This window comes from Lithobates pipiens, unplaced genomic scaffold, assembly GCF_037356315.1.
Source record: "Lithobates pipiens isolate NorthernLeopardFrog02 unplaced genomic scaffold, aLitPip1_a1.2 Scaffold_18, whole genome shotgun sequence".
NCBI lineage: Eukaryota > Metazoa > Chordata > Amphibia > Anura > Ranidae > Lithobates > Lithobates pipiens.
In genome coordinates, this window is record NW_027507758.1 from 541,075,996 (window position 1) to 541,089,652 (window position 13,657).

General features: G+C 42.2%; 1 protein-coding gene across 1 annotated transcript in view; it reads right to left on the reverse strand.

Moving 5' to 3' along the window:
- PUM2 (pumilio RNA binding family member 2) overlaps window positions 1-13,657 on the reverse strand; it is a 92,508-nt gene that overhangs the window by 11,746 nt on the left and 67,105 nt on the right. The window contains exons 11-16 of the mRNA XM_077488834.1: window positions 12,912-13,041; window positions 12,669-12,812; window positions 9,362-9,646; window positions 5,825-6,061; window positions 3,238-3,505; window positions 1,169-1,298 (exon numbers count right to left, since the gene is read on the reverse strand). Of these exons, the coding sequence (XP_077344960.1) occupies window positions 1,169-1,298; window positions 3,238-3,505; window positions 5,825-6,061; window positions 9,362-9,646; window positions 12,669-12,812; window positions 12,912-13,041 (1,194 nt within the window). The remainder of the gene's footprint in view (window positions 1-1,168; window positions 1,299-3,237; window positions 3,506-5,824; window positions 6,062-9,361; window positions 9,647-12,668; window positions 12,813-12,911; window positions 13,042-13,657) is intronic.

Consider the following 13,657-nt stretch of genomic DNA (forward strand, 5'->3'; position numbering starts at 1 on the left):
GAACTGAGAACCCCAGGCAGAGAGGAACAGTGCGTCTCCACCGAGGGAACGAAGGGGGTCAGGTGAGTAAAACGTGGGGGGCTGGTGGGCCGGTCACTATCAGAAGTTTTTTCACCTTGATGCATTAAGTTGAAAAAACATGAGGGTTTACAACCCCTTTAACTTCCAAACTATGTGCAAAGGAGAGTAGTCCATAGACAAAATATACTCACTCACTTTTTGTTGAAAAACATTCAGAGCAGCAATCAACCCCCACTCCCCCCTAGACACCATTAAAACTTCAAAAGAAGTTTTAAGCCTTCCCCCACTCTAATCAAAACTTGGAAAAACTTTGGCTGGCTTTACTATATTGCAATTCCACCCGTAGATGGAGCGTTATTCTTGCAAGAAAGAAAATCACCCGATTCTCCCATCAAGTTGAGTCAATGTTGATGGGGAAACAATAAATTAAATGTTGGTGCGGACAAATGCTAATGCACCATCCACATACGTTAGCCTCTACCCCCCTAGACAAATGTGGGTGATACACATGTGGAGCATAAGTAGCTCATAAAAATCCCAAAGGAAGGGTGTTGTACTTCAGTAGGCAGCTCCACCTGAGATAGGAATGAATATCTGAATTTACAGAAAGAAACCCAAGGGGGTACCAGCTTAGTGCAGCATCAATGGGTTTATTATGATTAAAAAGCAAAATGCAAACTCACAGAAATATAAATCTTTATATTTTTGTCAGTAATAAACCAATTGATGCTACACTTAGCTGGCACCCTGTGTTGCCATTTGAAATTTCAGTGTTGATGGGGGAATCCCCTCTGCGGAGCCAAGGTGCTCTCCTGGCAGGGGAAGCCGTTCCCGCCAGGAGAACACAGCGATCAGTGTTAGTGGCTATAATAGCTGCTAGCAATAATCGCAAGTAAAATCTGTAAGGCTGGTTGTACCCAAGTTGATTGATCAATTTGGGCACATTCAGTCTACCCATTCGATACTAGAAGGATCGTCCTTGTCCAGATGTAAATTAATTTGAAGCCTACTGGGCTCAGGAAGGTGTGTTTCCACAACTGGCCTTGTGAAAACATGTTCACTAATACCAAAACAGTTCTGAATGGTACTCAAAGGATAACAAAAAAAACACATCACAATGCTTTAAAAACCATGGAAAATGACTTACCTCAAAAAACTTTTGGATGACATAATTTCCAAAGACATCTGTCATCAGCTGATAGGCAGCCTGGAGGATTTCCCCAAACACTACCTGGCGTTCTGCTGGAGTGGCCCTTTCCAGCTTCTGCTGAATGAACCTGGAGGTCAAATAAAATGTTATGAATATGGTATATATGTGTGCGCTCACTCAAACATCTTTTCTGTTACATCTGGAAACCACTTCTAGCTCATGGCTTTTACTGTCATACCAGACACCAATAACTGAGATAAGACACAGGATCCTTCAGCAAGAGACAGAATGGCCAGAAGATAAATTACTTCTTGTCTTTGACAAGGCGGAAAATAGTGGAAACAGCAAGGTGAATCAATGCATTGTTTCAAACTTCCCAGTGTCCTTAATACACAGCTATTATCTGGCATCACTTTATTCCACTGTCACAGGCTGAGCCGGGTGTTAGTCCAGGCACCTGGCAGATCCAGACTTTGTTGTGACGACGCGGTGCCCGGACCGACATCCGTGATGTTAGCAGAGAGCCGACTTTCACTCTCTGCTGAAAACGGGTCACAGGAGTGAAAAACTAACTGCACTCCTGTGATCCACAGGAGAAGTCCAGCCAAATGAGCTTTGGCTGGACGTCTCCTTTAAAGACACCCAAGACCCCTTCAGAATGCCATAACTATTAAAATCCCTGCACAAAAATGTTGTTCTCGTTCAGTTGTTTGTTCAATTACGGGAAGTTTCTTAGATTTGATTCATGACAGCATTTGTGGCAGCAGGCTGAAAAAGGAGAAAAACTAAGGACCATGCTACAAATTGCAGTAAACATATGGGCGAAAATGGGTCGTGCTGGAATGAACATACAGCACTAAAATGTAGAAAGTCAATTGTCCTTCACAGGCCTGCTCCACAACAAGCACTAAAATCACCCAGGTAAGTCTCTTGTTTTGTGTTAATTAGAAATGGCCAGTAGCACCCCAGGTTATGAACATTTACCAAGACACAATTTTCAGGTAAATAATAGATTCCAAACAGAAGCAATGTGCCCTTGCTGAGTTCCTAAAAGGAGGAGGGGTGCAGCTGACATCCACAGAAGACTACAGAATGTTTACGAAAATGTCACCATTGGCAAGACTCACCAATGACAAGACATTGCTCTTGTCAACGATGTCACCTCCATAACAATTCTGTAGCCTTTTGTGGATGGCAGACAGTATGCACCCCTCCATCAAAAACTAAATGACAGCATGTTGCTGAAAAAGTTATTATGAAGGGAAGAAACAAAGACTTTAGTGTCATATTGTCTTGCAAAAAATAAATTTTCTTTTTGTAATCCATAGGCTAAAAAACTGAACAAAAAAAAATACTTTATTTCTACCTTGATCTGTGTTCATTTAACCCTGTCTACAAAGGTGCATTTATAAACACCATGGTATGAAAGGAGTTACAGAAGAGAAGCAGCTGGCAAATGGCTTCTAGAGCTGCCTGATGACTTTTATGGGGCACTGAAGGTTTCATGGTTAACTCTAAAGGTTTTAAAGCATCACCTTTAGAAAATTTTAGGTACCACAGGTTTTTTTTTTTATTGCGATTTCATAGGAGTGGACAATTTTAGGCCTTGACATGTTTGTTTTTTTTTTTTTAAAGCAATTTCCTAGCAAAAGTTCAAATATTGCTTTGATAGACCAATGGTACAGAAACATTATTATCCCTAAACAAAGTGTTTTACTGTAGATAAAATATACCATTTTATTCTACAATTGCTTTGCTTTAAAATGGCTAGCTATGTAGAAACAGCAATTGGCTCCGGCTGTCAATCAAATCCTGTGAGGGGGAGCCTGTGCAGCAAGTCCAAGGTCCACAACTGGTTAAATGAGATATAGCACAGCTTTAAATTCCCTGACCAGTAATAATAAACAGCAGAGGACCATTATCTATTTATATTACCAGGGATCTCTTCCCATTTTACAATCCTTTTAAAATGCGGCGAGTGCATGATCACCCCCTATGTTTATATTAATGTCTTCACTAGGCACTGGTCTAATCTTGCTGTAAATGGCACATATATATAGACCCACCTGGAGCCATGCTGGTCTTGGGAAAACTCAACAATATGCCCAATCAGATCCCTGAGCTGTAAATTGGGGAAGCGGTTGTTGCGGAAATCTTCTAGCAGTCTGCTGCGCCCAGAGGGCATGATGTCAGATCGGCTGTATCGCAAACGGGAGGGTGGAAAAAGCTGGCTGCTGGAGCTGAAGAAGCTAGATGTGCTAGCAGCACTGCGGTACTTGGCCTCGGCTCCAGGGGCAGCAGATATATAGCGCCCGCTGCCATTGGTCAGCCCGCCTGAAAGAATAAGCAATATTTCATTAGTTTCCGCATGTTAAACTCTGATAAACAGCAAAGGATAAAATATTTGTTAAAAGCATTCTTCCAGAGAAATCCATGATGTGTGGTTCTAGGCATTCGGCAAATGAGTAGCTAATAAACATTGTACTATATAGGCCATTAATAAGAAACTTCAGTATCAAACTAAACAGAACTTGCTATATGCCTCTTCTAAATTATAGACTTGATACCAAAGTCATAGCTCCAGCATGTGCCACTTGGTATCATTGCATGATTCGGGGTAGTGCTTGTCAGTGTTGTAGTAGGTCAGTGTTGTGCTTCAATTTGCAGGGCATGCACAGCTTTTTTTTGTCACAAGTCATGGGAGTGCCTATACTGAAGCATATAAATCTGTTTTCAACATATGCAGTTGGAGCAGGGGTTGATTTCTGGAAATGCATTCTGCATAAAAAGATTATCCTGTTGTAGGCCACACGCCAAATGCTGGAGATGGGCTTCATTCTTTGCGTTTTTTGACCGTAGTTTAGAATAGCCCATAGTCCGCTATGAGTTGCGGGGAATGGTTACCTTGTAATTGTACTTACAATTCTAGACCAGCCCCTTTAAAACAGAGAGGAACCCTTGAAATAGTCTTCTGATCTCAGGGTTGCCCTGCTAATTACTATATCTAGAGCTCAAAGTACATTAAAAGTGGTTGTAAACCCTCACATATACCCAGTGAAGTGACTGGCATTAGGTGATGCAAAGATGAAACAATCTACTACATAAGTTGTATCGGTCTATCTTCAGCCCTTTTGTCTCTATATCTTTTCAAGTGCTGAATTTTAAAGCTTGTCTGAGAGTTCTGAAAAAAGGGGGCAAATGGCTGAAGTTACACTACAGAGCTCAGTAAGGAGAGCCCTAGTGGCCGATTGGATGAAGGGACACAAGCTCCTTCACACAGCTCACAGCAACCCGTCAATGAGCTGGAGATCCCTCCCGTGTTACCATTTTTCCCTTGGAGTCAGGAAAACTTGTCAGAAGAGATTCATGCAGATAGAGGGACGAAGCAGCAAACAAAAGGGGTCGATTTACTAAAACTGGAGCGAGCCAAATCTGGTGCAGTTCTGCAGAGAAACCAATCAACTTCTAGTTTTTGTCAAAGCTTAATTGAACAAGCTGAAGTTGGAAGCCGATTGGCTACCATGTACAGCTGAACCAGATTTTGCACTCTCCAGTTTTAGTAAATCAACCCCTTAGTGCTCTGGATTGAGACAAGTACACACACTACAGAGGGATATGCTTTGTTCATATTTCATGTCTTAGGATTACAACCACTTTAATGTGAAAAGTTTAATCTAGGGACAACTGCTTTGATCATTGCGCAAGTAGCACGCAGGTGCGTCTTGTTTATAAGGGTGGCGGTATGTGGCTGTGAGGCAGCTGAATAACCAGCAGCAGTATGCTCGTGTTCACTGCACACATGATGGATCCATGGATACAGGAAGGCATCACTCTCTTTATTGCCTTTACTCATCCAGGCAATACAATGGTTGCTGTGCAGTCCGAGGTTCACCTTGGGAAAGCATGTAGTATTTCTTAAAAGGGAAAAACAGTGGCTAACATATACCCATCATGCTAGGCTCACTTACAAAAATCAAGTACATTTCCTCACTGAAGAGAAGCAGGGGGCATCGCTATCCATGAGACGCTTGCACAGTCCACATGCCCATGAAATGAGCCACGCCAAAGGGAGTAGGAGGACAGTCGACAGGCATATTACTTACCAACATGTGTGACAGGAACAGAGGAGAGGAATATCAGAGTGGGGCATGTGCGAGAGAAACAAATCAGGGAGTAGAAGAGAAGAAAAGGTCATCAGCAATGCGGTAACATGGAAAAGAACATGGACAGAAAGGGGTGTAGAAACTCAGGCAAGAGACGTGTGGGTATGGTTAGGAGTGTTGGGACAGCCCAATCCTAGGAGTGGATGCAGGGGGTACATGTGAAAACTTGGTAATGTAATATCAGAGGAAGAAGGTGATGAACATGGACAGGCAGAGAGGTGGGTGGTATCTGGAAAACTGAAATCCAGTGATATAAATGGGAAGCTAGCTGACAAGATTCCCATGGCCTCTGCCTGCTCTCAGTACTAGCTTATGTAGTCACACCCATACCTACTACAGTACCTTCTCATATACGAAAATATTTGTTCCAAAAGAACATTACGTGACAAATGGAAAGTTTACATGAATCTAGGACAATTAAAAAATTACATTCAAATCAGAACACACACAGCCACAAAACTACACAAATATAAACTTTTTTTTGCTTTACCTAAATGCAAACTGGATGAAGATCCGTGTGATGGGAGGGATGGTGGTGGTGTTAGTGAATGTCCTGGCGTTTGGCTTGGAAGAGGCATGCCTATTGGACTCGGAGAGGATGAGAAGCCCAGGCTATTGTAAAAGGGCTGCCCTATGGGTGCCAGGCTGCTGCTAGACCTTTTGTACAAGTCTGAGCTAGCAGACAAGGAATCTCTCCTTGAGCCACTACTACCCGTGGAATTGCCAACTGAATAAAAATAAGACAAACAAAAACCAATTAAAACACAGTGATCGAAAAAAAGGACATCTCAAACTCACTTCTGGGAAACACATTATGAAAACAAACAAGCAATTAGAAAAAAAAAAAAAAAAAAAGAAAGGAATATGAGCACAAACAGGTATTTATATAACAAGATGTACCAAAAAGTTCAGAATGTGTCAAAGCCTAATAAAGGATCTGATACACATTCCAACTTGCACTTATCTTGTGGAACAATTCATAAACCAGCCTGTTATATCTAACCTATTAAAAAGTGAAGAGCCAAGTGCCCCAAACACCTATGGCATTGGAGAAGAGACATGAGAACTAGACAAGATTTTCTAACCAGACCATTTGCTACCCCCCCCCCCCCCCATATATACCTACATACCTTCCCAGCGGGGTTTGCACCAGACCAGATATGATTAAGAGCCCCCCTAAGCAGTCTCATATGACTTTCCTAGTAGCAACTAGAACATGCCCTTTCCTTAATGGTTGGCTTCAATGACATTAAGAAGGTGTGCCCCATTTGAGTGGGTGTCAAAATGCTTCCCAGAATTTGGGTACCCGCTGAAGACCGAGAACTGAATGATCAGCAGTCTTTGGTAGCTCAGTTCTCGGTGTAGAGCCAGCAGGGGACAGCTGCAGCATCAGATCCATACTTCAACCACCTAATTGAGTATGCATGGATGTTTATTTTTTCTCCACTTCTTGTTAAGTCCAATGAGGTGCATGCCACCTCCTGGACTTACCTCTGTGCCCCAGCACAGCAAGATAGTTCCAATGCTGGATGCTCTGGTCTTAGTATCTTCAGGCCTCTTGCACACTGGATGTTATTAAAAAAAAAAAAAAAGCTAGTAGTGTTAGCTGTAGAATGAGTGTCATAATTTTTGCAGGAGCATTTTTTAACAAAATTATACTCCCACAAAAGCTTATGGCTCAAAAACGCTAGTTCTGGGGGGTTTTTCACGTCCCTGCCAAAAACTGCTGATAACAGCCTATGTGTGCATGGACAATATACTTGGGAGTTTAGTGGCTGCAGGGAAAACAAAACAAAAAACACGCCTAAAGCCAAAAACAGCAGCTGTAAAAACGTCCAGTGTGCATGTGACGCCTCAAGTTTAGAGTCGCTGCAGCGGCTACGCCAGTCCCTGCCCCCCTCCTGCTCAATCACAGAACCCTTTGTATTCTGTGAATGCAGTCACAAAATACATAGGCTTCCATGAATGGACACAGCGTGGGGGGGATGTGGGATCTAGCTGCTCCATGAGCTTGTCTCCTCTCAGAGGTCCACTGTCTCCTCCTGGAGTGCCAAAAAACTTGTCAGATGTAAATAACAGATAAGTTCTGGAGGTGGTAGGCACTGGTTGGACTTAACTCATAGTATGCCTGCACTTTTTACAAAGTAGCTGAATTCCTGGATTTCAGCTTCAACAAGTCTCCTTTATCCAAAGTAAGAACACTAAGCCCTAATAGAAAGAAGATAATTTTAGTCTAAATACTGGATTACAGTACTAGAATTCACCATTAGAGGGAATGCAGGGTACAGTCAACATGGCAACATCATAAGTAACTTAATTGTAATATTATGGATGCATCATCATAAAAAAGAAAAAAAACACACATCTGGCTTCCTCAGACTGAAGAATTAAATGAATTATGTTGGGTAACATCCATACAGTAACACACCTGGCAGATGTGCATTAGGAACCAACTATAGGTATAAAATGGCTCCCCCATTACATTCCATTTTCTCTTAATTTGATTTTTGTGGCAACACTAGACTGTACCAGCAGGGAATGCTGTAGGTGATATTGCAGCAGATCCGGTAAACCAATGCATGCATGTTGCCCAATTTGTCAACATGTGGTACCTGCGTTTATTTTTAATGGGTCCACAGTGAGCCTTTAAGCTATATTAAAAAATAAAAAAAGATTCGATGCACTGCAACACACAGTGCATGAGTTCAGATATATGCTTTTTGATGCACTGAAGATCCTGTGTATTTACTGCATATTTTGGGGAATAGAAGCACCCCCAAAACACATTCACATTATAGTGCCTGTGCAGATGTGAAGCTGGTCTAAAACTGTGGACTCATGTACTGGGGTTAACTGGGGACTCGTGTACATTTAACAGTTAAAGCCTGGAATTAAAATGGATTAAGAATTTTATGTCAAAGAACTACACACAAATGTAACAAAAAATGTCACACTGGCAGAAATATTTCTATAACTACGTGCAAGCAAATACTTTGAGATTATACAATTAAATGATGTTCCCCTGTGTGCAAAAAACAAATAAGGCCCTCATTATTGATTAGAGCACATTTATGAAGAAACTATTGCTGTAAAAGGTGTACCGCTTAAAAAAAGTACTTCACATAATCTGAAATTTTTTTGACATACATACATACTCGCTTGGTTGAAAAAAAAAAAAAAAAAAAAAGATAGGGTGGAACATGTTAGGCTTGAAACAGCTAGTAGTGTGGGCTCAAAACACCATTATTTTCAGATTTTAAACTACGTTGCTGTTTTTAAATGAAAAAGCTATTTTTTTTTTTTACTGAATACTTTTTGAAGTCCATGGGACAGGACAGCTTTCTAGTTAACCCTGTGGATGCCAGTGGGTTGGGGACTACAGCACAAGGCACTCTGAGAACATTTGAAGCATGCTCTGAGATTCGGTGCATTTTTGAATGAAACGCATCATGTAAAGTGGGGAGCTATTAAAAGTATCGGGGGAAGTATTGAAAAGCATGAAAAGAAAACTTAATGCAATAATCAGGGCTATAAGGGCTAGCCACTTGGTAGAGGTGGTCCCGGGGATGGTTCAGGTTCACTTGTGGTGCGATAAGATTCAATTCAGTGCGATGGCAAACCATGCTTTAGCACAGAAATCGCCATAGATCACTGAGCATAGAAGGAGCGGATCACAGTGGTCTGGTTGGCCCAGGTAATGATATATACGTATGCCTGGGAGAACTAGCTTATAGTCCAGGGAGATAGCAGATCAGCGGGGATCGCACGGTTCAGTTTACACGTGCCCAGTGTAAGTGCATCCTACAAAAATGGCTGAAATCTTCTAACTTGCCTGGGTAAACGCGATGCAGTGATTTCTCTACCCCCCCCAACAGGAAAATGCATGGATTGTCACCAAATCAGAGTAGCCAAGGTTTTAAGTCAGTTCATTGTTTACAAGGAATGGGTGCTGTGCCTGGCCTCTCCTTTCTGCAGCAAGACATTTTTTGAAAGATCGGGAATGAAAGGCGTTCAGTGTGTGACCTACCTGATGATCCAAAGCCTCCAAAGGCCGAGCCAATGGCGGCTCCCAGAGAGCTACTGCTGCCGAATCCCAGCGAAGTGTTTCCAGGTTGCCCCGGGCCATGTGAAAATAAAGAACTGCTCTGGGAATTGTTGGTCAGAGAGTTATTCCCATAAAATGAACTGGAATGGAGGTTGGTGTTTGGCTGCGACTGCTGCTGTGGCTGTTGCTGCTGAGGAGCCATAGGGCGGAAGATACCATTTGCGGCTGCTGTAAGGCTGTTGTTATTAGCTGCCGATACTGCTGCAGCTGGAGAAAAAAAAAAATACATTTAAAAAGTGGTTTGTGTGGCAATTTTACTTTTTATAACTTAAAACCTTTTTAAACCTGTTTTAGAATGCATATGCAATGTATATTATACATATAAAATACATAAGCATCTATGAGAGGTATATATCTGTATATAAACCCCACCACTGATAGCCTGTAACATTTAACATATCTCAAGGCTTGCAACTAGATGACATACTAGCATAAACTGACTAGCACCCTTGTCAAATGACTGCTGTGAAAAATGTATGGTGCTTTTCTGGCCATGTGCAAGTATATTTCAAATAATTGCTGAAATAAACTTGGTTCCAGGGCTGTCAGTCATTCTTGCATTAACTAAACTGGTAAGTCGCTGACCTGAAGTATGCTGTAGTGAAGTGTTGGGACTCCTGATACACACATACTTGTTTCAGGTCAGTACCTTACAAATTGGTGAAGAGAAATGCTTGGAGTTTGCACCTTCACAAACAGGTCAGCAGATGCAGCTCTGATGTTTATACTATAATAGACACTCCTATAAAAGAAATCTGGGAGTTTATTTTTTTTCCGGAGTCATACTTGCCTAGGTGGATGCTGCATCTGCCCCCCACCAGCTAGAAGGTTGAAAACTGAGTGATCAAACACTGCCAATAGCTCGGTTCTCAGAGCATCCTAAGCAGAGAGCTGGCGACTACCCGCTTTGGCTGTACTTCTAAGGCTTTTAAAGTGGTTGTAAACCCTTACAACACACTTTGACCTACAGGTAAGCTTAGATTAAGGCTTACCTGTAGGTCCAAGAAATATCTCCTAAACCTACACAGTTTAGAAGATATTTGCCGAAAGACAGGCACCGCTGTGCCGTAAACAGCGGCGCGCAGGCGCACTGAGCGTGCCACGGTCAACAGCGATATGCCGCGAGTGGCGGCTCCCGTGCGCACGCGAGACCCACCAAGAAGATGGATGCGCCGGACTGCAGGGGACAGCGGTGACTTTGCTGGCTCCTGTGTCAGGTAAGTGACACATAATGGACTACTATACAATGCATACCATCAGGGTTTACTTCCTCTTTAAGGCTTGGGCTGTCCATAAGCATTTATTCTGACTAAGCTGCATTAGGTGTAATAAACGTGCTGTTCGGCCAAGAAGGAAGCACCGAATGCTTACTAATATACTAGGAACAAAAGCGTGCAAAAACCAAACATTTCCAAGAACGTTTTCCAGATTAACAAACTGTGGTTTATAAGATTCTCATGGCTTTAACAGGCAGGCACAAGTGGAAGCGTTAGGCATTATTCAGATGACTGATTAGGTGCATAGTGCAGCAAGATTCAGCAAAAATCTACAGCGAGTGTAGTGGGTGTTTGCCATCTACCACTCATCTGTCCCTAATCGCATGTAATCCCTTGAATTTTTGGTTAGGTGTGAACAGCTGCATCACTGGTCACCAATATGGTTACAGGATTGCTGGCTTAGGCTCATCGCAAACATCCCAGCAGCAGATTGACACCAATGCTTGTCGCACTGCGGCCTTAACGGTAAGGGCCAGTTCACACCATAGAAGTTCAGTCCGGATGAGTTACAGATGCTTTTCAGCATGCTTGACGCATTTTTGATACATTCCAGTGCGTCGGGCCCCCCCCCTTTTCTTAACTTTAAATAAGGACACGTGTGTTCCAGTGCATTTTTGATGCATTTTACAGCGTTCCAGTACAGTCCAGTGCAGGAAAAAAGCATCATGGTTTTTTTTTATGGAACTGCAAGCACTGGTCTGAATTATGCCATTGGAAACCATATAACCTACTTTCCATGCATTTTTGATGCAGAAAAGAACGCACTGGACTGTGGTGTGAACTGGCCCTAAATGTAAAAGGATATTGGTGCGTGTAGACATTTCATAAATACCTGTGAGTCCTGCAAGTTTCTTTAACCACTTGCCGACCGCCTCATAGCAGATTCACTGCTACAGGGTGGCGACACTGCGCAGAAACATACATACATTATTCTGAACTTCTGGGTAGGGGGCGCATGCACACAAAGCTTCTGCTGTGATCTGTCACAGAAGAAGCTGATCAGTGGGTGCTAGCGAATGGATGTCCACTGGCACCCACCAATGGTCGGGAAAACACAGAACAGAGCTCTGCCTATGTAAAACAAGGCAGAGCTCTGTTCTGACAGGGGGGAAGTGATGGATTTTTTATGCAGGACATACGCTATACAAAAACTCGGCCGAACCCATTTACGAAAGGCAACCATTAGGCCGTGAGCGCAAACAATAGTGCCATCATGTAATGGCCGATAAATCATTTAGTGGACATAGGTATATTTAAAAGAATGAACAAAAAATGCATTAAGTGTCAGTTAGTGTCCAACTGTTTGCCACAATATCGCAGTCCTGGTATAATAATTTGCTGATCTCCACCTTTACTAGTATAAAAATATGTAAATAAATACAAATTCCCATATATATCCCACAGTTCGTAGATGCTATAACTTTTTCACAAACCAATCGATATGCGCTTTTTGGGATTTTTTTCCCCCCAAAGACATGTAGCAGAGTACATTTTGGCCTAAATTTATGAAGGCATTTGACTTAAAAAGGGCAAAAAAGATTTTATTTTATTCAAAATGGTCTGCCTTTTGTTTATAGCACAAAAAATAAAATCGCAGTTGTGATCAAATCAAATAAGAAAGCTCTATTTGTGTGTGGGGGGTGCGACATTTTAATTTGGTACAGCGTCGCACGGTGACGCAATTGTCAGTTAAAGTAATGCAGTTGAGAAACATTCCTTTAGAATAACAACTTAATTATACGTCATCTAAAATTATAATAAACTTGAACAGCACCACCTCTGGAAATGGTTAAAAAGTCTTAATACTGCATTTCAAAATTGGGAAAAAAAAAAAAGGGGGGGGGGGGGGGTTTCTTTAAAGTACATATTCTAACATTATTAGTAAATAGAATTGGGATCACAACAGTAAAGCAGCTATAGATAACATCCACACAAAACGACTTGTTACATACCAGCTTGTGCTGCTGCAGGACTGATGAGAACTGGGGTGGATGCCACCAAACGCACTTGGGCTGCCAGTCCAGCCCTCGCTCCCGGGCCAACCACCAAAGCACCATTCTGATCATAATAGGCAGTAGGGGTGAGGACTTGATAGCCTGAAAAACATGTACTATATTAGCACACAGCGCCACTACAAAAAAAAAAAAAATAAATAAATAAAAAAAAAAGTGTTGCACTAAAATACTAAACAGTACCTGACATACTGGTGGCCAGGCCCTGCCCGAAGGCCAGGGCAGAATTAGCAGCAGCTAGATTGTCATTCTGTTGTCCTTGCTGTCCCTGGTTTGGAGTTAGTGGTCTCTGGTTTGTGGCAGAGCGCATAACCTGCAATGAAAATGTACTCAATCCTTACATATCGAGTAAATGCACAAATTGAATCCATCAATGCTGGTAACAGGAAACCATACCTCCATCCCTAGTCGCTTAGGGTTTGGCCCCACAGAAGCCTAGAAGTAAACTTCTAGTACCTTGGGAACAACAGGCGCAGGTCCTGAATCATTTTATCAGTTTAATAGTCCATCTGTGTGTTGCTTTGTTAAAAAACCTTGAGACTACAGTATTCATCTTTTGTAATTGTATATGTGCATGGGGCTGCCAAATTTGCTTGTTATATATGCAAATCCTGCCATCCACATTGTGGTACTATAGTGAGTTTGTATATTACTCTTCCTTCCGTCAATGAAAAGTCTTTGACAAAGCGGACTCCATGAAAACAAAGCACTCTCTGTAAAGTTTGTGGTTCAGCTGGGAGGCTGGGATATTGCACAGAAAATAACAGCTCCATCTAGTGGTGACATTTTAAAGAAGAATTTCCCGTAAGGATTGAAATTATATATACATAGCCCAGCTTGGACCAACCAGGAAATCACTGAAGTAGATGCTGCTACTCCAGTGATCTCCACTTGCTTCTGGGTCCCTTGCTGAGCAGATGCTCTGCTGC